The sequence below is a fragment of the Rhinolophus ferrumequinum genome, chromosome 12 (genome assembly GCF_004115265.2).
Source record: "Rhinolophus ferrumequinum isolate MPI-CBG mRhiFer1 chromosome 12, mRhiFer1_v1.p, whole genome shotgun sequence".
NCBI classification, from domain to species: domain Eukaryota; kingdom Metazoa; phylum Chordata; class Mammalia; order Chiroptera; family Rhinolophidae; genus Rhinolophus; species Rhinolophus ferrumequinum.
In genome coordinates this window covers 52896698-52922784 of record NC_046295.1, presented here as the reverse complement: position 1 = coordinate 52922784, position 26087 = coordinate 52896698, and the positions used below count along the sequence as shown (strand labels likewise).

Sequence of the window (26087 nt, the reverse complement as noted above, 5' to 3'; positions counted from 1 at the left end):
AGGAGAGGAAAAACTGCCATTAAAGGCTGTGTTCATTATAATCAGTGACTTCTTAAAAATGTTTGCAGTCAAGCAGTGATGTATCTTTGGGACTTCTTTCAGAGCTTGAGTCTTTTAGCTGCTTCTTAATGTTTCAGGGAATTTCTGGGCACAGGAAATTATGAGAAATGCTTACAATTGCTCAGGGATTAAAAAAAGAAGGCAAAAACAAAAGAGAATGTGGCAACACTAAATTCATGTGTTTCCCATTTGCTATTTAAAGTATCTGTCAAAGCAACTTAAATATATTTTTATATAAAGGCAAGCTGACACATGAACTATTAAGAACCTCAAACAATAATGAAATATCCTCCAAGGAGCATATATTACATGCAAAACACTGTAAGAAAATAAGACTCTACAGATGATCCAAAATTATTCTATGTATGATGTGAGCAAATAATGTCACCCTAGCTTCCTCTCCCTTATCAAAATAGTCTTTTCCCAGGTAAGAATAGTAGTTTCTAGGAATTCCTCATTTTAAAAGCCTGGGTAGATTTCAGAAAAACGTAAGGAACTAAAAGTCATCATCTGACGCTTACTTTGGTCAGTTTTGTTTGTTGAGAGGGCAGGGGGGAGGCGGTACTTTCATCCTAAAAAATTTTAAGGGGGAAAATAATTGGAAATATTCTTCAGTGTTTTTCCCCCCAAATTTTCCAATGTTTGGGATATTTGGTACAGACATTCTTAAGTTTACCATGTTCAACTTACCCAATGTGAAATCCAGATTTCTTTAGACTATGAACTATAAATTAAAGTACTTGTTTATTCCTTACAAGTTTTTCCCCAGTTCATGAAACAAAATCCTAGACTATGCTCTACAAAATAATCTAGATTTAATTAATTTCAACGAAATGAAACTGTACTATAAGCAGAAAGTAAAACGGACTCCAGAAGTAATCAATTACACAAAGGTTTTGACTACTGTATAGTATGCTATTAGAACTAGAGTGGAAGGCTTATAACAGAAACCATTTTAACAGGTCTACTTTATGTTCAGAATGTATTTAGGAATTTTACTCTCCATTTAATAAATTCACAGTTCATTACTATTTAAAATCACACAAGCTGTGCCCATTCATCAGCGTTGCCACCCATTTTTCTAAATTTGCCACCCACAAATTCTAAATGACAGCGACTTACAAAAAATCTCAAATAATTTTGGGACGTACGGTGAACTCTCAACTACCTTTCTAAATGGCCTTGTCTCCTGAAAAAAATTTAATCTCAAAATGTATTCCCTCCTTACTACTCACATACTTCTGGGCCATCTACTTCTTGAATGCGGTCAATTTGAATGCGGTCCAGAGTACAAAATAGTAACCTAAGCATTTGTTTCCCAAACTTAAAGCGGGTTCCAAATGTATGAACACTTTTTAAAAACACCAAATCAGTCCACAAATCCCAAACTGAGAAACAATGACTTAAGAAACGGTCTCATTCTATAACAAATGTCTTTCAATTGTGAATTATCACTACAAAGTATTGTCTTTATAACTGGTACAATAGCTTTTTCAAACATCAAAATAAAAATACAAATGTTACCAATTCTTATAGAATTCAAAGACCATCCCCTCAGAATGAAGCCCAGGAGTTTAAGGAACCCAATATAATAAACACTGTCCTATTCAAAATACAAATTAGAGTCTGCTGCCCCCACCCCAATCACATGACATAGGCTATCTCCCTCACATTCCTCTACCCCTCATTAAAGCAGTCTTGCCTCTTCCTATGTACCCAAATAGCTTTCTTATACCACACACCTCTGTCCCTTCTCTTAAATGATACGATCTCTGAGGTCAGGGTCTATGCCTGGTTCATCTCTGTATAGATCAGCACACCTGGCACGGTGAATGTTGTTGGCTGAATGAAGGCACATGGGATATATTTCTTTGGCTATTATTTACTGTGTTAGGTTATTTATGTCTTTGTTCCAAACCAGTATCATAGATAATCAAAAGTTTACAGACTTTTCTGTTCAATTCCTACAACATGCCTATAAGGTTAAAAAACAACAACAGACACAAGTCTAGTCTTCTTTATTCCTACTCATTAAAAAGAAACAATTACTGATAAATATCACTACCATCAGTGCTCTTATAGAGCATCTTTACAAATAGAGGCAAAAATTTCTTTATAATCAAATTCTGATATGTTACAATATATTAAAAATTAGCTAATAGTAGTGATTCTAAAACCTAACAGTTTTTAAGTGGTCAATGGGCCTGACTGAACCCATAAAATCACAGCATATAAACGACTACTTTGTGGATAAGAATCTATAGTTACCTTTCATGCAAAATGAAATACAATTCATCAAATAGTATAAGTTAAAATGAATAATGCTTTCTTTTTCTTTCAAAGCCACAAAGTTTTGGTCTGCATTACAAAGCCATTTAAAAAAAAAAATCAATTTAAGTTATATTTACTCAAACACAGATAGTTCCTTAGATGCTAAAAAAAAAAAAAAAGCATTATATGAGCTATTACTTTTAATTCTAGCATGACTATTGTGCCTTTCACAAAAGAAAAGTCATTTATTTGCATTGTAGGAAATGTAAAAGCCCAAAAGGTTAAAGTTTTGGATAAAAAATTTAGCTAGCAGACTCAAAAACAACTACATCTCTATTCACTATTCACTGAACTTCCATTTATCTTCTTGGGTTTAGATATTTGAGTTTGTTTTTTTTCTTCTGTGTTTTAACTTTATGGGATAAATAAGATAACACACCTATATCTCTACATTTGACAATGTTAACACTTTCAAAAAAGTTTTTTTCCCCCTATATTTGTTAGGTCTCACCTAGTTAGAAAGAAAAACAAAGTATAAAATAAAAGTAGTTCTTATGGGACAAAACATTTTTCAATTACATTGCAACATCAATTATCCCTAGAACTTTATCAAGAAAGAATATTCTGTAGTAGTCTTACAATGAAAAGTATTACTATAAGTTCCCAAGTTTCCATTGTATTGTTTGTTAAAATAGTATAATTTGAAGGTGTTTGGGTTGCATTGATAGATAAAGAACTGTAGCTGAAAATTATTAATGATGTGATTATTTACTAAATTGATAAATATTATTCAATTGCTCACAACTGCCACCATTAAAGTCCTAATGAATTATGTTAGGATAGCCTGTCCTTCACCTTATACTTCCTATAGTTATTTGAATGTTAATTTCTGGGCTAATTCTATTAGACAACCTAGTTAATATACTTTAAGTTAAGAGAGAAGTTACAAATAGTTTATGTTGTTAGCTATGTTTTCTAAATACTACATCAATCAACACAGGTATTTGCTGATTTTAAATTATATGACTGAGTCAGATTTACAACTTTAAAATCTGCCCTTTTCCATATCATTTAAGGCCATTATACTAAAGACTTCCCTCTATTTTCCAAAGATCTCGTGGGAATGTTGAGTAGCAAATATTGCATTTATTTCTCAAAAGAAATTATTTTCTTACTTGATGAACAACAAATCAAAAGAGGAAGTTACTACTTACTTCCTGTTAATTAAAAATCTTCTAGCAACTTAATACAGATACTACACATTTTTAGTTTTAAAAACAGGTGGGGAGAGTAACGAGAGACTGATTACTAAACAATAATAAAGTAGGTGTAATTTGGTAATACGGTCATACAGTCATGTGGTAATAAGGTTTTTCATTGGGAGGATCTAAATCCTTTCCAAATTAAAGAGAAACGTAAGAAAAATAACATACATCTAGACTTTATAGAAATGTGTTTATAAATACTAAAAAGGGCTATAATAAATTCACTATGTCTGAAACCAATTTGAAAATAAAATCTTCTATGTCAGAATCTATATGTTTCATACTTATCTGGATTATAAAATCTTAAATAACCAGCTCCATAATAAAGTAATAAAGGTACCAAAAAACTTTGGCAGTAAGCAAAGGACTTAGCAGAGGATATAATATCAAACAATGTGAGATAAATCAAACAACTCTTCTCAAAGAATAAGTTAAAATAGTAATTGCACTTGCTTAAATTAATATTTATCATTTTTAATGAAAAAGAAAACTTTTTCAAGCCTGTATCAGCCTACAGGCGTTTTCATTTAAAGGCGAATGCATGTGAAAATGTGTGTTGTACACTCAACAACAGGATACAAGGATATAAGACATACTGTCCCAGATAATTACCTACTAACAAAATAATTCTTCTGTTTTAATTCTGGCTTATAGTCCTTGCTTTTAATTGAAATCAGCATCTCTAATCCAATTTATAAGAACAATTTTTGTCCAAAATTTTACTGAAATATCTCAATGTTTTAAATGAGGAATGTTACTGAAATACTTATTTTAATAAGAATTTTTTTTAAGTCAGGATCTAAAAAATACACACCAATTTAATAAGCAATTAAAAAGTTAGATATGTTCCTCTTCTCTGAACTCATACTTTTCGTTTTTACTTATTTATATCACCATAAAGAATCAACTTTCAGGCTGCTTCCCTTTAAATTAAGGTTTGTCTATACCTGACAATTATCTTTATTCTAGAATTCTTATGTTTTGTTTTTAATAGCTCAATCCATGTTTCTGATCTAGAAACTGGAAGTGTTTTTTTAATTTGGGAGTTTTTTTTGGTGTGTGTGCCTCTCAACCAATACATATTCCCAGCAAACGGAACACAATTTTTAGAAATACGTATAAGAATCTGAAGCAGACTTCTAAAACTATAAAAGTTATTATTTGATATAATAAAGATAATCTTATTTTTAAGACTAAACGAAAATACAACAGGAAAAGGAAAAATCTAAACAATTTACTTAACTTCACCATCTTCCAGGCCAATTTTCAATGTGATCCATTTTTCATCAAGGTCTACATATCTACAAGATTGACTATGTATTAAAATTCTCAATGAATTTAAAAGCACTGCTATAAAACTTTTCTTCAGTCCATTCAGCCCCTTAACTAATCAAACAATGAAACAAATATTACAAGATGAAGGCTGACAAAAAATCATAATGAACCTCTCAGATGAGAAACTAATTGGTACTAAGTACACAATGGCTTACATTTAATCCTGTTAATAACCACACAAAAAAAGAAATAAAAGACTCACTTTTCAGTCATCTCTCTGGACCACTGGGCTAAAATAACAGCATGACTAAATCTGACATTGACCCCGTGGCCCTGCTAGGAGTTAAAAGAATTCCTTTGAGTCTTCTGAGGCCTGTTTTCAACTGCTCCAGAAGGGGTGGGCTAGTCATACACACTTGTTAGCCTTCTTTACAGTAACAGGTCAAATTAGAAATGGTCATATACACTGTAATATACACGAGCTCTTACTTTAGACTTGAAGTCTATACCTTACAACAACAACAACACAAAAAGAACAATAAAATCGTAATAGCTGGCTGATAAAATGTCACAGATGGGTGAAATGTAAATGGAACAGTAAGAGGGTATCCATGCAATAACATATTACTGAAAATAAAAATTTTAAACAAATGATATTTCTAAATTAACAAGAAAGACTAAAATTGAGACAAAGCACCAAGATGAATCCCTAAACTTTAAAATAGAAAAATTCCACATGTAATAAATTATTCTAGATGTATCACAAAACAGTTTTCTGCTAGCCTATTGAATTAAAATACTCCTAATACTTTTGTGAAGTTTTACAGGCTTTTGTGACATGAACCCATCAATAACATACAATGTCAAAATGATACAAATCCACCTGAAATCAGTTTACTATTTTCCCTTTTATTCTTTTCAAAACACAGTTTATGACTTCCAACAAAGATGTTAGCATCTCATACTTTCATCTCTAACTAGTGAGGTAAAATAATTATGGATATGGATTTACTATACTTGACAAGATTTCTCTAATTCTAATATTAGTATTTTTAAATTAAGTGTATTTTCTTAAAATAAAATCCCAGGTCTCATTCTTAATTTACAAAGTCTAATCACTGAAAATCTAAATCAACCAACACTAGCATATTTTACGCATTTGCCTCAAGTTTTTGCATTTTAAGAAAGTATGACTCCAGTTAACTTACAAACATATTTAAAATTAAACGGTCTAAATTTTCTATATACTGAAAGCCAATAAATATCCTCAGAACACTAAGAAATAAAACTCCTATGTACCGAAAAATACTTTGTCTCTACAGTAAAATATCAAAATTTCACATAATTCAATTTCTACACTCTTACAGACCTTTTGTAATTTTAGCTTATCATATTAATAAAACCAAATACATGCCATAGTCAAAGAACTATTAAGTGAACACAATAACTTAACTGAGCATCAGCAATTAGCACCAGGAATTGATTGGTTAATTTTATAAAAGCTTAAATCAATTTAGGATAAAGACCAAAGTTAAAATTTTAATACTTATCACAATCAAACTTTGTGAAATATGTCAAAGTTTAAGTGAACTCTGAGAAAAAGGCAGTTCAAGCACTCTATGTTTTGAAAATCTATAATGGCATATAAATCTCTACCTGTCAAGTGTCAACATTTTGGGAAGGAGGTTTTCTTTCCCCCCAGTTCTTGTTGTGTTCTCACTTCCTATCTTCTCTCATACACACATTAGTGTTTTTTAAGAAATACCAACAAGGAACTAGAATACGACAACATAAAAACATCTCAAACTTACCAAGCAATGAGAGAACTGTAAAATATTTCACAACCAACCCCTATTTAAAGCTTTAAAGCAGAGCTTACTTTTCTAAAGAGAAAATTCTACACAGTTTCCATACCGCACAATATAATTTTACCCTCAGTGGCTTACCTTCACGGCATTTTCTGGCCTAAAAATTATCAAGAATAAAAGCATTTCCATTATACTTTAATAGTTACTATACATGTTTAGCCATTCAGTTTTAAAAGAGTCTTCCACCCACTGCCAAAAGAAAAGAGAGGGAGGACAAAAAAGAAATCCTACAAAACGAGAGTTTCAAATAAAGACTGGAAAAGGCATCAAGCAATCATGACCTTTAAAAAAAAAAAGTTGTCTGACAATTGTGAAGTTTTTTAATAGCATGAAAGCACTTCACCAGTTTGTTCCTTCCTTAATAAATTCCAACTTCGGCTCTATTGTACTTTTCTACTAAAGCCATACACAACAAAATCTGTGCCATAAGCTTTAAGAACTATAACATTTTACACGAATATTTGTTAGTAAAATGTGCTAACAGAAGAATTTTGTGTTATTTTAAAGCTGCATACTTTCATAATTGGATCACTTTTCATATCACGGGTTATACCCTGATTTGATGTGAATACTAGAAATATATTTTAGACGTTATTCGTGTTTCTCAATAATTATATATCAACATCAAATGTAAACAAAACACTAACCAGAATTAGAATAATTCTACAAACTTATGAAGCCTCTATAATTATAATGAAAGAGTAAAAATTCAAAAGATTATTTTAATTGGCATGGACAAACAATAACTAATTAGGCTATCAGGATACATTTTCTTCTTAGTTTGAAACTCACTGATTTTTAAGAGAAATTGTTTCCTGAGACATCATTAGATAGAAATCAAAATGTGAACTATAATAACTTGAAAATAATAAAGAAAACAAAAATTCAATAATGCTATTTGTTTCTTGATAACAACAAACTCTATAAATCAGTTTCATATTCTAGGAGCATTAAAATCCACAAGAAAAAACTACAGTTAGAAGGTACAAAAAGACTTGTCCTTACTCCGATTCCCAACGTACGTAACAGATATCCAGAAAGAGAATTTTAGATACCTCACTGCCATGGTGTATAATCAATTGAACAAACAATAAAACCTTAAAATTATGCATATCAAAATTAATCCTTTTTCATCCTATTTATCAACATTAGAAAGTTCTTTTAGCCTATTAGTTAATAGTATATCACAACATCATTTTTATGGTATATTTGGAAATCACTTTTAATTTTTTAAATGCTAAAAAAGATATTTTCATTATTTTATGTTAATTTAATGAATACAAAATTCAGTTAAGTAATGCTATTGTATGATGGCACTCTCGCAAAACAAACGTAAAATAGAAGTAGCTTTGATCACACTAATTTGACATTTTAAAGTCTTCATATATTAATGAAAAAATATTTTGAGAAGATAGTAAGATTAGAGGCCTCTACTTTTCCATTACAACAGGAACAAGTTACTCAATATTTAAATTGCCATAGCACTTCTCCGAGGACGTAACATTTAGCAGCATAAAGTTGGTTCATAAAACAAAATTCTTCACATTTGCAGGAACAGGCAAACTTTTAAGATCTGTTCAAGTTAAAAATGTACATCTCCCATCTAATGTATATTCATACATCTATTTGAATATATACACACCATGGACAACAAAAACTGAATGTAAGAGAAATCACATATCAGATTACAACTGATTTCTATAAATATTTTTTGAATATACAATAATATTTAAGTTAAAAATTTATAACAGGAGTACTTACTGCTAATTAGTATTTCTAGTATTTACTTAATTCAACTATAACATAACATTTTTATTCGAACAGTAAAGCAACCATGAATAGAAAATTTCGGGATTAATAATTTTCTATCAATTTCATGCATAAAGCTAACATCTTTTGAGCTTCTCAATAGCTCAAAAATTAAATTGCTACTGTTATTAAGAAAACAAAACCAAGAACAAAATTAGTTCTCCCTGCTAGTCCCCATGGATCTAAATCCACACACTAATTCTTCCCAATCTGCAAAACAAAACAAAACAACACACAAATAGATGGGCTAAGGAAGAAAGATCAAAACAAAGAAACAAGTAAAAAAAAAAAAAAATCCTCTTTCCCTTTAGCAATCAACAAAATAACAAAAAAGAAAAAGTGGAAAAGTCACCCAGAATATATGACCATGTAAGCATGGGCACTCTTGCAGAAAACCAAGTCTGAAACCCAAAGCCATGGGAAATTTAAATTAGAGAAAACGGCCACAAAAGGCAGGGAAATCTGTATAGATAAAAAGGGACTGCTGAGGTTGCAGGTACACCACGGTACTAAAGATCTTTTGAGATTCCCAAAGAAACTTTATTAGTTTTATTAATTTTAAAAAATAATAACTATCCACATTATACTATAAAGAAGATTAAGTTTTTCCCTTTAAACCAAAATATACGTTATGTATGTGATATATCTAAAGGAAGAGAGAATTCCCATTGACTAATACTGAGAATTAACAAATCTCAGCATTTGAGAGAAACTTGCTGCACAACTCTACCTCCTTCCATATGTAAATAACATTAAAGCAATTGAAAATTTTAACAAAAGGAAGAAAAGTCAGAGATAAGACCCTTCACTCCTGATGTTAACCTAAGGGGTGGCGGGATCACAGAGCTGAACACAACTCATCTTTGACTATCCCGTAAAGAACTATATACCAAAGGTAGTTTAACTAACCAAAATGACTTAAAAATCAGAGGATCAGTGGTACAACCACTACATTTCACCTGTTAAGTCTGATAATAAAGGAAATGTCCCAAACCAGAACATCTCAAACAGACGAATAAAGAGACTTCTACAACAACCAAAACAGTCATGGTGTTAAAAGCCAATACAAATATTCCACAATTTGATGAATTTTTACCAGAAAATCACCTATCCAAAAACATTTAGGTTGAATATTATGAACCTTTTTAGGGAACTATTTCATGCACATAAAAATCAATCATACCAGATTAAAATTAGGACATATTTACAACAATATTTAAGTTATATTTATACTCCCACAAAATTTATATTATTTTTAAAGCAAACCAAAATAGCGTGAGTAGATTTAGGATACTGAATGGAAAGCATAATGTTAATTTTATGGGAGTGAGGTAATTTTCAATGTTTATTAGGACAACAATGAAATTTCATCGGCAATTAAAATCCTCCTTAAAAGTGGAAAGTAATGCTATTTCTAAACAAAACCACAGACAAAAGTTCACTTTTGTTTAAATCCAGTCATTTAACACTAAAAAATGACTAGTGCAATATACAGAGTAAGTTACAGAATCAATGTGGTTGCACACCTTTTCTTTAAATAAAACCTTTCTTCAGTTAAATTTATTTACCATTTTCCTCTATCTCCTGAATTCCTCTCACCTGACTTTTCAAAGCGTAATTTTTCAATTACTTTAGTAATCTTATTTATCAGCTATAACCAGCCTGCTTCCTACATCTTTAGAATTTCTCATTAACTACAAATATGGAAAGAGTATTGAAAAGTTTTCTACAAATTGGGGCTTTCCCCAATTTCCTAGAGTAGATAATTCTGTTACAGGCGCTATTCAGTTACAAAGCAAAATCAAATGTGGCCTACGCACTTCAAGGGAATTGCCAATGAAACACTTTCTCTAAATATGTAGCTCTGAACAGCCATTCTTTCATCTTGAGGTAATTATAAATAAACTACATATTTAGGTAAAAGCAGGGGGGGGCGAGTACAAATTATTTTCCCATTATAGAATTATGCTGTCTTTCCTTAAAATGTATTTGCAAAAGATGGGGATAAGAGCAGATGCTCTCAAGTCCACCATTGACAATTTTCAAAACTATGACAAAAAGCTGAAATCCTAAGGTAAAAATGTCACAGAAATAAAAGTTACACATTTAGCAAATAAAATCTACTTTTAAGTAATCTATTATTATCACATTTCATTTACATTTGAATCCAAATCTGTATCACAAAAATAATTTTTATCCCCATAATTACACCTCTATCCAGAGCTAATGGTATCAGATCAAGATTAAAAAACAAGTCAAATTTATTCCTTTAGATATTCTTAAGTTTTTCCGTGTAACTTTAAAAAAATGTGACCTTCCGCATGGTGGATTCGCAATTAAAATATTTTTCTTCATTTTTCTTTATTCTTAAGTAGAATCAACACAATCTGGCAAATAACTCAAAATGTCAAAAACTTAATCATGACAATTACTTTAATTTATAACAAAACAAAGATGAACAATGACTGAGAGATTAAAAACTTTTGTCTGCAAAACTTCCATTAAGTCAACACTTTTACTTCATTAAGTGTTAACAACTATGAAAATGTTAACAGGAGATCAGTAAACTACTTGGAAATTAACTATAAATTTAGCAAAGTCTTAAAAACAGGATCTCCTATTTAAAGATAGGAACTATCTGAATGGCATTTACTCTTAACAAGGAAAAAGAGTAAAGGTTCTCCATTCTGTACTTCTTTTCAAAAATGTTTTAGGGTCTAATCATACGTAGTTCTCATCAAATTTACCTCTGACCATAAAAATATACTGTCTAGAAATTATACTTATCTTCTTAGACAAGTGATCACTATATGCAATACATTACTTTTATAGCAAACAGCTATAAAAAAATGACATTTAAAGACTCTACCCAGCCATCAGTACTGAAGTTCCTATGACAAATAGATAACAATGAAAATGTCCATCTAATTTTATGCTTCTCCATTCAAAAAAAAAAAAAAGTAAACCTGTAGATGAGAATATTGTAATGGCACTAAACGAAGTCATTAATTCAATAAATATGTATTATGGTATTTTTCCTATTAAACAGTTTCTAACAAATTTAGTATATCATATGTGAAAATCAAATCAGTTTCTAAAAGAAATGTCAAAAAAAAAAAAAGTAAAATTTAATCCTCTCCTTAGGTACTTATCACTGTTGCAAAGAAAAGCTACTGTAAATAAATTTAGACTAAAAGTCATAAATTGACTTTGGAAGAATGCATAGCTAACTTGCTGATCGACAGTGAAATCACAGAAATTAGCGACATACAATATCAACAAATGAAATGTGATAATAATTCCAAAATGTTATTAAAATCCAACCCAAAGCTGCCTTAGCATTTCTGGGATTTCTAATGAGATTTTCAGTCTGCTGAACAATGGCCATAAAAGGCTTTCAAACTTCACTCCATTCACAAGTAAAGTTGAAATTGAACATTTTTATTTCTCCTCTCCCTATGACAACTTCACCATGGAACAGTGAATAACACAGCTCAAGTCATTATGCTAATTAGAAATTAAATAAAAAGATGCCCTTACAATAGTTAAGTGTAAGGTGACATGCTACAACTAGAGACACAGTTCAAAAGCAGCTTTAGGAATTGTGTCGTACAGGCTTACAAAAGCTGAACACATCAGGGAGGGAGCTCCTGGATGCTCTCCGTCACTGGAACTCTAGCATGTGGCCATTTTTCAGTTATAAGGCAGAAATTAAACTATACATCAATAGAAAAATGTCAAACTGTAACCCACTCTTATGACCCATTAGGCCAAAAGATCTCTGAAGAAACTCTGTTTATTGAAATTAAGCTGACTGGTTATCTGATGAATGCAGAAAGAGGGGAAGGGGAACACTACCTTAAAGATTTGAGGAGTTCTGAAAACAAAGTTTAATTTATTAATGCTTCCAAACTAACAGAATATGTTCCTTTTCTATGTTAAAAGACGGTAAGGAAGAACACAAGCTATGAGATGCCTAGATTCTAGTTTAAGACATGCTCTACTTTGAACAGACCTACATAAAATACACTTTAAAAAGCTGGTCACGTCCTTTGAGTAACTTACAGTTCTTGGTCCCTTTGAGAGAATTTTTCTATCTGCCACAAAGTTACATAAAATATCCCATTTTTTTAAAGGAGCTATATAAGCAAGAAACAGATGGATAACACTGGAACAAAATAATGACCAAGCAATCTTCCAACAACATTCTGAACAAAAACAAAATATAAATGCCCTTTCTCATTTTGGCTGAGGTGGTGTCTACAAAAGACATGCTATTAAAATGTTTAAACATAACCAACCACATATTAAATAATTAGTTAAACATTAATGGTACCATACAGTTGTATGTTTCTATTCGGATTTTCAGCTTCTATTCTTTCTCCTTGCATTTAACCTGAACTTGAAATCTAATCCATTTTTCTAGACTCAGTTGAAAGGGCTTCTTTTTAATTCAGTCTTGTACTTTGCCTATCCACAGTAATCTTTTTTTGAAAAATCTAGTATATTCAGCTGGAAATGATTATGTACTGTGCTGGGCATCTCTTACATTTGTAGAAATATATTTAACTCTGGTATTACATATTTCCATATTGTCACACATTTTAAGGTTTCTATATAGCAAATCTTGAATCCCAAAATCTTAACGGTATAATGGCTTATACATTGGAAGCATCCAACAAGTAATTGTTAGATTGATTTTAAGACTTCAGGTTTAGTTTTAATTAGATCACAAAATGTCACCAAATCAAATAAACTTTTGTTAAGGAAACTGTCATAGAGACAGTTCACAAAAACAACTTCAATTCACAAAAAAACTTGGGAACTTTTAGTTTTAAAAAAAACCAAGTGGAAGCTATACGCCAATGCTGGCACAATGACCAGAAACCAATCTGGTAAGAGTTTTGTCAAAATATTTCCCTATTACATTAATTTAGTCTACCCATTGTCACATTTTCGCTTCAGAACCTTAATGAAATAAAACTGATTATTTTATCAATACAGAAATTAAGTTACCCAAAATCACAGTTAGTCAACTACAGGGCTCTGACAGACCTAATAACTACCACTAACTGAGACCCTATGTCTGTTACGTCACTCAGAAGTAAACTTTAAATTGAGACCTGAGTTAGGTATCAGCCAGGCAAGGTAGAGACTGACCCAGGAAGAAGGAAACAGCAAATGTAAAGACCCCGATGAAATATGACTCATTTGAAAAACTGAAATTCAAACAGGTCACCCACTGTACTCAAATTTTTAATGTTATCAAGTCTTGGATGAATAAATGCCAATTGCCTGTTCAGCAATTGCCTGTTAGTAAGTACTTCATCCTCTGAAATTGTATCCAAAAGTTTTATGTGAATATTTTTTAGCGGGGAAAGGGACTTGACACAAAAAACAGTTAAAAGACTCACTGCCCTAAATTGTTAAAAGCTGTAGTTTTACTTCAATTTCAAAAGCTGTGATTTTACTTTTATCAAGCCATAATTTCACTTCAACTTCATGTAGAACTATGTCAAGAAAACAAGTCTATACACAAAAGTAGAACTTCAATTAAATTCACCTAAAATGTGCTAAGTATCTACTTTGTCAACCGAATGCTGCCAAACTAAACAAGCAATGTGCCAAATTGCATGTACTGAAGGAGCTCTATATTACTGTCAAATTTTACACCGTGACAGTCACATATATGAACTAGTGTGACTTCTTGAACTTTTAAAAATGTGTTCTCAAAAGGTATTCTCTTTTTAAAATATAAACCTATTTTTTGCTAAATCTAAGTCTTTCGAAATTAGGAGAAAGAAACATTAAGACCAGGAATAAGTTCAAAGCATGCTTCTGAAAGTAGAATTAGACTATTATACATTTGTTTAAAATACATTTTAAATCTGGAAACATCCATCAAGATATATGTACCCCTTATGTTCACTGCAGCATTATTCCTGGTGGCCAAGACATGGAAACAACTGAAGTGCCTTTTGACGGATGATTGGATAAAGAAGATATGGTACATATATATTACATAATGGAATATTACTCAGCCATTAGAAAAGATAAAATACTGCCATTTGCGATAACATGGATGGATTTTGAGATTACCATGCTAAGTGAAAGAAATCAGGCAGAAAAAGTCGAGCACCACATGATTTCACTCATATGGGGGATATAAAAATGAAAGCAACCAACAAACAAGACAAACAAAGAAACAAAAACTCATAGACACAAACAACAATTTACCAGTGGTTACCAGAGTCTAAGAGGGGATGGAGGATGATAGAAGAGGGTAAAGGGAGTCAAATATATGGTGACAGAGGGAGGTTTGACTTTGAGTGGTGAACATAATGCAATATATAGATAATGTATTACAGAATTGTACCCTTGAAACCTATATAATTTTATTAACTAATGTCACCCCAATAAATGTAATTAAAAAAATAAAATACATTTTAAGACTACACAAGTATATGATTCATCAACTATTCTAAATTATTCATTCACTTACAAAGAGTATTTGTTATGTGCCTGTGTCCAGCTCAGATTAGTTTAGAAGACAGAGAAACAGTCCATAGTCCTAGAAACGAAAAATATCTTTACATACTAATATGGACTGATGTCCAGGACACATTGTTAACAGAAAAAAACAAGGCAGAGCATAGTGTAGATAGTATGCTACTCTTTAAGAAGGGGGAAAGAGGGTACAAGGACATATACCAATCTGTTCATATTTTTTTAAATGTAAGGAAAGGCAAACCATCAATTTTCTCTTAAATAAGACCCGGTCTTTTATTAATTTTTGCTCCAAAAGATGCATTAGAGCTGGTTGTCCGCTAGGTCTTATTTTTGGGGAAACACGGTAGTTACCCATAAGGGGACGGGCAGGAACAGGGTGAAGACTGGATAGAAGGTAGACTCCTCTGAATATATTTTTCCTTGTCTTGTTGATTTGAATTGGAAGCCTTATAAACATTTTACATATAAAGCAAGTTAATTTTTTTAAAAGGTTATACTGAAAAATAAACATAGCAAAAGCGAAATGAAACAAATGAACATATCTATGTATCTAGTTGATGGCTTACTCACAGAGAGAGAAACCTAAATTTAATCAAGCTTCTAGATCTAACTACCAATTCACAGGAAATACAAGGAACAGTGGAGTATGTTATATAATACCACAAAATTCAGACTACAGGAAATTCCAGAGGACAAATAATCCAGCTAGTACAACAATTAAATTACAAGGAAGAAAAAAAAAACAGGAGATAAAGGAGGAACTATAAAGGACACATAAGTTATCAACCAATTACATCTGATTTAAATAAATTGTAAGAAAAAAAATTAAGAGCCCACTGTGGAGATCTTAACACAGACTGGTTATTTAATGATAAAAGAATTATTGGTAATTTGTTTAGGTGTGATAATGATGACTGAGTCTTAAAAAGAATCTTTACCTTTCAGAAATACTTATTAAAATGCATATATGTATGTATATGTATACATATGAAGAAATGAAATGATGTACCTGTGATTTGCTTCAAAATAATACAAGGCATGGACTTATAGATGAGAAAGATTGGTCATAAGGTGATAATTGTTGAAGCTGGTTTATGGGACACTGAGTACATTATAACATTCTATTCTTACGCACTTTAAAATTTCATAATAAAAAATTAACAAAGAGTTAGCAATTACTCCTAGAGCTAATTAATATCCCTTTCCTATGCAGGAAAATTATTCCTCTATAATTCTGATAGCACTTATTGTCTCTCCCCATCATTTAGCTGTCTTGTACAATAATCCTTCCCAAACTTGAGATCCCCCACACAAATTTAAAAAACATGCTAATTTCTTCTAGTGCATCTTTTCTTCAACCAGATCTGCCTTTCCAATATATGAGAATTGCAAGTCACTCCTACTGAGGATAATAAAAGAGTGAAGGGTGAGAATTTTAAAAGGAAAACAAATGATAGAGTAGGCATCCTTTATACAAAAAGCCTTAGGAAAGGGTAAAGAAAGTGAAGGATATGGAAGCCTAGACCTTAGAACTAAACTCCTATATGCCTCAGTAGAGAGAGCTGGGAGCCAGATGTAACAGGCACTGACGGCCTATGTTTTGGCATGAACTTATGAGCAAAGCCCTCACTTAAAACCGCATGACCTGAGAAAAGAGCACATCACATAAAATTTACATCCCCAAGGCTTCGCTTGAACCTCAGGAAACTAATCGACAAATTCAAATCAGAAAATCAGAAAAGTATTGAACATTTAGAGCGATAACAGCAAGGGAAAAAAAAATTCCTCCTAATTGTATACTATCTTCTTGCTTGCATATTATTACTAATTGTGTAGTAAAACAAAACAAATATGTAAACATCTCACTGAAACTGAAGTAGTGAGGGAGCCTGAATTTTCCACAGAGCAAGAGTGGTGCTATATTCATTATTACAAATTTAATAGTAAATGGGAAATATGTACGTACTTATATAGTCCACATATGCCCATATACTACCTAAAATTCATTAATCCTATTTTTTGTAAAGTGTTCAGTTTTCAACCACATGTATCACCAGGATTTTGAGAGACTTAACTCCCATGGTTAAGAAGAGACCTCCATAAATTACTTAGCTTTTCATTACATTTTGTCTCTTCAATGAAGCACAAGCCATTTAAGGCTAAAACTATATTTTTTACCACTTTAAATCCCCTCTATGTATCCTACATAGAGTAGATGCTCAATAAATGTTTTCTCATTTAGCAATTAATGAAAAACAAAGTAATACATATTTCAAATTTCAAGGAATTACTCTAAATAAAATAAGGAGGCTTCTCAATATGGAAAAGACCTGCCCTCAAGGAGTTTATTATTTCTTATATCCTATTAATATTTTAAATGTGCCAGTTTGGGGGTTTTGAGGGGAGGGAGAGCAGTACACAAAATAGCTATTGCTGCTGTTTAACAATCATCAATTTCAAAAATATGCCAGAATTTCCACAAACTTCCACTGACATAAAAAGTCTTTTCTCTAAAGACTATTACATAAACTGAACCAGACCTATCCCCAGACCTATTTATGAACTAGATAATAATGGTTAAAAAGTAACAACACCCCCAAATAGGTATCAGTACTGAATATATTACTTATTAACTGGAAAGAAATAGGGTTATGGCGTTAGCAGATCAAGGAAATAAAACAGATAAAAATAAAACATATATTTGAATATCTCTAAAAGTTCACAAGAGTCAAGGAAGTTGATTTACAGAATTGCTGAATTTGTTTCAATTTGGCTAGAACAAAAATACAAATTTTAGGAGCAAAGAGCAGGGATAAATTCCAATATGGATAATAGGAACATACACTGAATGTCTGAAATCAAGAATTACTTGGAATTACTTAGGTCTTATATCAAATGTTTTTACTAATACACACGCGCGCGCACGCGCGCGCGCACACACACACACACTAAACTTTAAAGGAATACATACCTATAAGAATGAATCAGTTTCTTTAAAAACTATAAGTAGATGAAAATATGTAAAAAAAATTTATGCAAAAAAAATCTATTCTAAAAAACCATAAGCCAACATAAGCAACAGCTAAAATACGCACGCACATACATACATACATACATACATACATACATACCAGGAGAAAAAACTATAAGAAGTAACAAAGAGCTATCAGCAAATCAAACAGAAAAGTGCAACATGACAAGTCATCGTTAACAACAATACAATTAAGTGGAACCCTCCTACATTACCGATGGGAATGCATAATGCTGCAGGCACTTGGTGGAAAATAGTTTGGCAATTCCTTAAAAAAATGAAACAGAAATACCAGTAATTCTATTCCTAGGTATATACCCAAAAGAATACCCAAGACAGGTATTCAAATAAAAACCTGTACATGAATGTTCACAGCAGCACTGTTCAAAACAGCCAAAAGGTGGAAACAACCCGTATGTCCATCAACAGATGAATGGATATACAAAATGTGGTATCTTCATAAAATGGAATATTATTCAGCCTTAAAAAAGGAATGAAGTACTGATACATGCTACAGTATGTATCACTGTACTGTACAGTACTGTACAGTATGTATCACTGTACTGTACAGTAGTGTACAGTAACGTTACACTAAAAGCCAGACACAAAAGCTCACATATTGCATGATTCTATTTACATGAAATTTCCAGAATAGGTAAATCCACAGAGACAGAACACATATTAGTGGTTGCCAGAGCCTCGGGGTGGAAGGAATGGAAGTGACTGTTCAGTGGGTGCACGGTCTCCTTTGTAGTGAAAATGTTTTGGAACTAGATGTAATGGTTCCACAACATTCTGAATGTACTAAATGCCACCGAATTGAACATTTTAAAATGGTTATGTTAATTTTACCTCAATAAAAATAAATAAAAGCATCCCCTCAAGATAATGCAGTTCTTTTCTACCTCCACAAATATTTGGTAATTTAGCAATTTAATGTGTGTCTCCTCCCTTTTAAAAGACTAATTCAGCCATGTAGACCTGCCCCATCTCTTACTTGCCTTCCCCACCCCAATCCACAAACAGGTTTAACCTCCTCACCTTCTTCATAATTTTTTTTCTTCTACCTAAAAACATTACCAGATTTCCCTTACTCTGACAAAGCTTTACTTGATTTTGCTCTATGTTCTATTTCTTTTCTTCTCTTTGCTGTCAGAGTCTCAGGGTTGACCTACTACAGCCTGAGGCAGCCACCTGTTTTTATAAATAAGATTTGGTTAGAATAACCATCCCATTTCTTAAGTATTATGCCCACAATAAGGGCAAAGTACTTAGGAGATCCTACGGTCTAGAAACCTAAAATATTTTCTATCTGGTTCCTAAAAAAAAAAAAAAAAAAAAAAGATTTGTCAATCTCTGGACCTCCAAAGCATGATCTAAATCCAATGTCATCATTTCCTCTGAGGACAAGTGGGAACCATGAACGATTTTGGAATGGCAATCGAGTACCATGAGTAAAAGGGCATTTCAAGACCACTAGTTTAACAATAGTATGCAGGGAAGATATAAAAAAAGATCATTTAGGAAACTATTGCAAGAGACTAGGCATTAGGCATAAATGGTGAGAAACGAAAGGGACTTTTTAAAAGGATAAGCTCAAAACTAGATGACTACATGTGACAGAGGAGACAAAGCTAACACCAAAATTTCAATCCTCAATGACATGGTTCTCAGAATTTACATTCTCTCCTACAATCTACTGTCGACTTACAGCTTTTCACAGTTTCCTACTTTATTGACTGTGGAGTTTCTAAAATCTTAATACCAATTCCATATCCTCTATGTACCAGGCATTCCCCATGCTTACTTGCTACCTGGCTAAATCTCGGGTAAGCAAATCTCTTAGGAAGGGACAGTCCCATCCGATTTGGCTGAATGAGAGCACAGGACCAATGTCAGAGGTGGATGGAATACTCACCTGTGGTACCAAGCACAAAGAGAGGGGAACTAAGATTTCAGATCCAGAACTGGCTCTAGCCAAACAGGAAGAAGCAGCTAGGAAATTGCTTACAGCAGAAGCAGAGTGTCTTTGACATTCTGACATACTCTTTCTGATGTTCAGGCAGACTCCCATTAGAGTAGCCATTGGAAAGAAAGTCTCATGAGAAACAAGGCAAAAAACAAGATCAAAAGGTGAGGAATTAAAAGGAGCACCTGCTATCGGTCTTTCGCCTAGGAAAGCAGTCTTCTAAAGTTGATACTACTTTTCAAAATGGCCAACATGATACTAACCTTCATTAACAGAGTTATCACATCCCACAAGATTGAGAAGGATATCATCGTCTTTATCATCATCAACTTCACATCCCAGCAGCATCCAGCTTTCCACGTTGTCACTTTCTGAAATGGTGCTCTCTTCCTCTTCACTTGAACTGACCTCTATAATCATGACCTCTCGGAATGTACCCGATCTCTCTTCAGGTTTAGGCTTCTCACTATCCCTCTTGCATTTCTTATCATCCAACTCATTTGAATGAAGAGAAGCAGGAGGACCTTGGGTTTTTTCTTTTGCTTGGACACTAAAATTCTTTCTTTTACATCTATAAATACTATCTTCATCGGACAAACTGATGACCTCTGACCCATCTGATAACTGGATGACTTCACTATCTGAAAGGATAATTAAGTTCTTCTGATTTGGTTTACTACTGGATGGTTCAGAATTCCCAGAGTCCCTTTCTTCATGTTCTTCCTCCCTGATGACATCGTCAAGATCTTGAGCATAATGAACTTGGCTGTAGAGCTGAAATTCCACCTCACTATCGATGCTCAGTTCACTAGATGACTCTTCACGATAAAGGTCATCTTCATAGGCTTCTATAGTCTCATAACCACCAAACATCACGGAAAGTCAGTGATTTTGATGCTGGAAAACAGAAAGTCATACAAAGAAATGGATTTTAAAAGCCTAGATCATACCTGTTTAATTCATAATGTTATCACCTCTTAGAACTAACTTTTATATAATAAAAGGTCATCATTCTTTTCAATGACATATTAAAATACCTTTGACTCTTACAGCACCTGTTTTTCAAGAATTTCTAAATCCTATTAAAATCTACTCTAATAATGCCCACCTCTTCCAAATGAAAATTACTACCAACAAATTGAGTTATAGTTATGAATGGAAATGTCATATTTTGCAGGTATGTTGGAAAGGGAAAACAGGTTTGAGATCCACTGACTCAGACACCAAATACTTTTTCTGTGATTTTAAAAATCACAAAAATATTTTAGGCAATTCTCACAATTCCATCCATTCTTCATCTGCTCCCTGGTTCTAGATCTCACCTTTTCAGGTATATATTCTCATCCAGGAATATTACTTCAGATATGACTAAAATCTATAACAAGTAACAACTATATTTACTGTTTTTGTGTAGATTTTTATTCTCAATTTAAAAACTAATCTCATTGCTTTCTGATCATTGACTAAAACACACACACACACACACACACACACACACACACATAAAAATGATAAACCTGGTTTACTTCTGTGCTAGCTATAAAGATGTGTATGAAATACAAACTTACTAAGGACCTAAAATTGAGGCAAAACTCTTAGCTTTAGAACTTTAATTTCCTACTGTGAGCATATTAAGTCCTATTCATTCTTCAACTCAGCTTAAACATCACTTCCTCAGGGAAGCAAACTTCCCTTGACCCACCAGACTAAATTAAGCATTCCCCTTTATAGGCTTCCATAACACTTTACATTTCAAAACATTCACCACACATTTCCAATTACTAATTCAAAGTAAATCTCCCAAAAACACAGATCACATACACCAGGAGGGGCAGGAACTACATGCACTTTGTTAAACAATGGATCCCCAAAGCCAAACAGAGTTGCTGGTTATTTAACAGGACCTCTATAAATGTCTGTTGAATCGATGAAGAATAAATAAATGAATAAATCATCAGGCATTTGTTCTCCAGCCCTGATAAATCTAATATGTGCCAAAAATATGGACATTATGATGGGATGCATTTCACATTTGTCTCCAACTATTCCAACTATTCTCATATCATCAACCAAAAATCTATACAGTAGATGTTTCAATTAGCTACTGATGGAATATTGATCAAAATGAGAGCTCTGGAAAAATAACTCATGTTTGTTCAAAAAATCAGGGATGGCCTAGAAAACAATAACAATGACAATTTATTCTTTCTGCTCCCCTTTTAGCTATACAGATATAATTTAGAAAGACTAGCCATTTTCTTAGTTTACCAATTCTCTGTCCAAATGTCAGGATGTTCTGATTGTAGTTTTGGTGATAAAATACACTGACTCCAAGAATCAAACAAATAAAAGCCAAAAATGGAATTATTGGAATGGAAATAAACTACAGAAATAAAGAAACCAACTTTTGTTATACACCTTAAACTTAATGTTATGTCAATTATACCTCAATAAAGATGGATTTTAAAAAAGAGATGATTCAGTTCTGAGTTAACAATACTGCATTGTATACTTGAAATTTGCTGAGAGTAAATCTCAAATGCTCTCTCTGAAAAAAAAGGAAATATATGAGGTGATGAAATGTGTTAACTAACCTTAGCGTGGTAATTACATATACATATATCAAATCATCACCTTAAATTTACACAATGTTATTTGTCAATTAGGTCTCAATAAACATGGGGGAAAAACAAACTATTAATGTCTTTTTGCTTCTAAAAGGTATATTTTTTTTACCTAGTCCCTTCTTGCACTGTCCCTCAGGTTGCTATGCTGCTGTCGTACACGTTGAATGTGGCTGTCTGACTAATAATGCTCATAGCATTTATCAGTTTATATTGAAATGTTAGCCTCAGAGGAATTCAAATAAAAGATGAATCCTTTCCTTTTATTTAATAGGTAAATTAATTCTAAAAGAAGTCAAAGGAATTATGCTTCCTTCAAAATCCTCACTGGATCCATCCTGAGGATCCAGTGCAGACCTAAGATAAAACATAATTCCGGTGCAGCAGAGAAAAAAATTAAAGAGCTAAATTACAGAGTTACAAATTTGTACTACTCTTGGAGCCATCCCAAAGGAAAGGGATTAAGAACAGAGCCATGGGCACACCTGTGAATGTATGCCAAAAATAAACTACAGAAATGTAATAAAAACTGACTTCCTTGGGTCTAAGGGTTTATCTTTTTCCCTGAAATGTAGAAAAATGAATTTAACAATTTAGCCCCTATGGCCTTTAAGAGGATTTTGTATCTTCTGTACTTGAAAATTGTGCTAAGCATAACTTGCTCTTCTATTTATGTAGCTTATGTATGCCAGGGTTAAGGTTTGCCTGAGGCTGTTTTGGTTTATGTTACTACTTCAATAACATTCAAATGCATTTAATTTACTTTTTTAAAAATAAGGATATACTCAGAGGATGATTATGAAATATATATATCTTGATTCAGGAGATTTCTCAGCTTTTTGATCAATGTACAAGATTCTCAAGCATACTTAACTAGATAAGGTCCCTACGAGAATCACAGAATTTTAAATCTGGAAGAGACCTTTCAGATTATCTCACACAATATCCTCAATTTACATATAAGGAAACTGAGGTCCGGAGAGATAAGGAGGCCTCTCCAAGATTTTGCTGATGGTTAAGAACGTAGCTAGGACTGATTCATATTTCCCTGACTCTTAACCAAGTGTTCACTAAGGTTTTTTAAATTTTTTTTAAATAATTTCAAATAAAGATTAAAAAAAACTTCCTTCAGAGCTATGTTTGAATTGGTTTTAACACCTAAATTTACCTAACAAATACCCATTTTACTTTGCAGTGAACTTTAGAAACTACCAAAGAAGCATTTTAATTGGAAGAAAAAGCATACATTTGTCAGTTTACTACCCAGGAGCCTCCCAAGTTGGTAATCAAAGATTATAGCAATCCTATGACCAAAAAAGACTTAGGTTCTCATGTTAGGAAACTAAAATATTAGTTTGGGAATGAAACTTATCTAAAGAATTAAAATGGCTTAACAAATATATAACAGCTATAGAGAATAACTGCAAAGGCTCTCACTATTCAAAAGTGGAAGCAGTATTCATTCACTGAATTTTTAGACTAGACAACTGAAGGCTTATTTAAGCTTTCAGACTTTACTACACAAACTTTGATACTTCTCTAACAGTCTCCCAATTGGTCATTCTGAATCTTTTGCTCTTACTTCCTTTGAAAGAACTTTTAGCCTATGTTTCTACTTGATAATTTAGATATTCATCTCAAGGAGATTTAAATCAAATTGGCAGCTTAAGTTTAAACCCAGTTTTCATTGGAAAGTGACTAATAGACATAGTGTATTTTTGACTTAAAATTTGTGAGCTATCCTGACAGTGACAGATATAAAAAAAAAAGTATTAAGTTCCCTCTGGTGTTAAAATTTGTCCATTCTTCAAATGAGGCTTCCACTTTGAAACAAATCTGTCTGGGGTACAGAATCCAAATGTGTGAAACAATGGCCAGGAAGAAAAAAAAAAAAAGAACACCAGATGTTGGTGGGAGAAAATCATGCTTAAATTATTCGGGCAAGTCCAGCTGTTTGTTCTTGGATACATAAAGTCCTTTTCTAATAACTAATCCTATCTGTAAACACTTAACTTCACCTTTCGCTAATCCCTTTTAACTTTTTGCTACTCAGTATCTTATCCTTGTAACTATGTTAACAACCGCCGTTTCCACTTCTTCCTCAGTTCATTCCCCACCCTCAGATTCTCTTGAAAACAGCAATACCGAACTGTCCCAAAAGCATAATGCTGTCCGAAAAATACACACAACCCCCGTAAAAGTCTTCGGATGTGCTAGCCTAAGTATTCAAAACACAAAGTTGAGCTTTGGAAAATACCTGCAAGAGTCACTAAAGTGAACGCTCTCATTTTATAGAGAAACCGGGTTTGAGAAGCTTATTTATTCTTTGAGCCTAAAAGACCTCCTAATTCAACCCTGTAATCTGAAATAAAGGTAAATTCAACCTAAAGATGAGATTTCTAGAGTCACCAGCTAATCAATGGTGGAGCCGCGCACAGACCTCAGGCCTGCTGACTCCCAGCAAGTTTTCCCACTGCACCAGCAGCTCTTCCTTCAAGTTGAAGTTCACTGCGGGCTCGTGAGATGTGAAGAATAAAGGGAGTCTTAGCGGATGCTGTCCAAGTCTCCCTCTTTTACATGGGTGAAGGGATATGTCTCCCTAAATTTTTCTGGCCCCACAGCTGCAGCTGCTGCTTCTGACAACAGCAGCTGGAGTTGCCCCAGGACTGTTCGGTCCTCACAGGCAGGACCCCCTCTCGGTGCGGCGGGACCTCCGCGTTTACCTAACCGGCTTCACTAAAAGACAGGACAATCTCGGGGGTAGTGGAGGTAAAATGCGCAGAACCGCCAACCCCACCGAGGCGATGGGGTGCCCAGCCTTTCTTTGAACCACGACCTCAGGCTCCGGCCGGGCAGGGAGAGGCGGACACCCCAGCGGGTCAGCCGAGCGGCGTGGGGCAGAGCACCACTGAGAGACCACGAGCCGCGCCCCGCCACGAGTGGGGGACAGACAGGAGACGCGGAGGCCGGCGAAGGGACACGCGCTAGTTCCACAGCCCGGCGGGAGAGGCGGAGGGCGGGCAGGGGGTCCCCCGGCCACCGGCGGCTCGGGGTCCGTCACACACATACTCACTGCCGCGGCCGTGACCAGGAAGCACCAACCAGGAACCAAAACGCGTAGAGGGACGGGGAGGGGCGAGGACAAATGAGGTAAGGAAACCGCGTCCGCGCGGACCCGGGAGGAGGGAAGGCACTTCCGGGGAAAACACAGCTCCCAGGAGTCGTCTTCCGTCCCCGCCCACCCTGCGGACCCTCCGTGCGCATGCGTAACCACTGTTAACCCTTTCCTTCCCCGCTAATAATTTTTCGGCGTGCTTTGCTTGCTTTTCCTCTTTCCTTTCACTGCTTCTTTCAAAGATACCTAGGCTACATCTGTAATAGGGGGACTTTGTTTGAATGACTTAC

At 33.6% G+C, this 26087-nt stretch overlaps 1 protein-coding gene across 3 annotated transcripts in view; it reads right to left on the bottom strand.

Annotated features, from left to right (window-relative positions):
- The window catches only part of ZCCHC7 (zinc finger CCHC-type containing 7), a 193372-nt gene extending 167490 nt beyond the window's left edge, over positions 1–25882 (bottom strand). Inside the window, exons 1-2 of one of the 3 annotated variants that reach the window (XM_033123836.1) lie at positions 25756–25882; positions 20322–20955 (exon numbers count right to left, since the gene is read on the bottom strand). In XM_033123836.1, coding sequence (XP_032979727.1) covers positions 20322–20931 — 610 coding nt within the window. In that variant the 5' untranslated portion in view covers positions 20932–20955; positions 25756–25882. Of the gene's footprint in view, positions 1–20321; positions 20956–25122; positions 25728–25751 lie in introns of those variants that run through there. The other 2 variants (XM_033123837.1, XM_033123838.1) reach the window with 2 other exon arrangements.
- Positions 25883–26087: the final 205 nt, after the last annotated feature.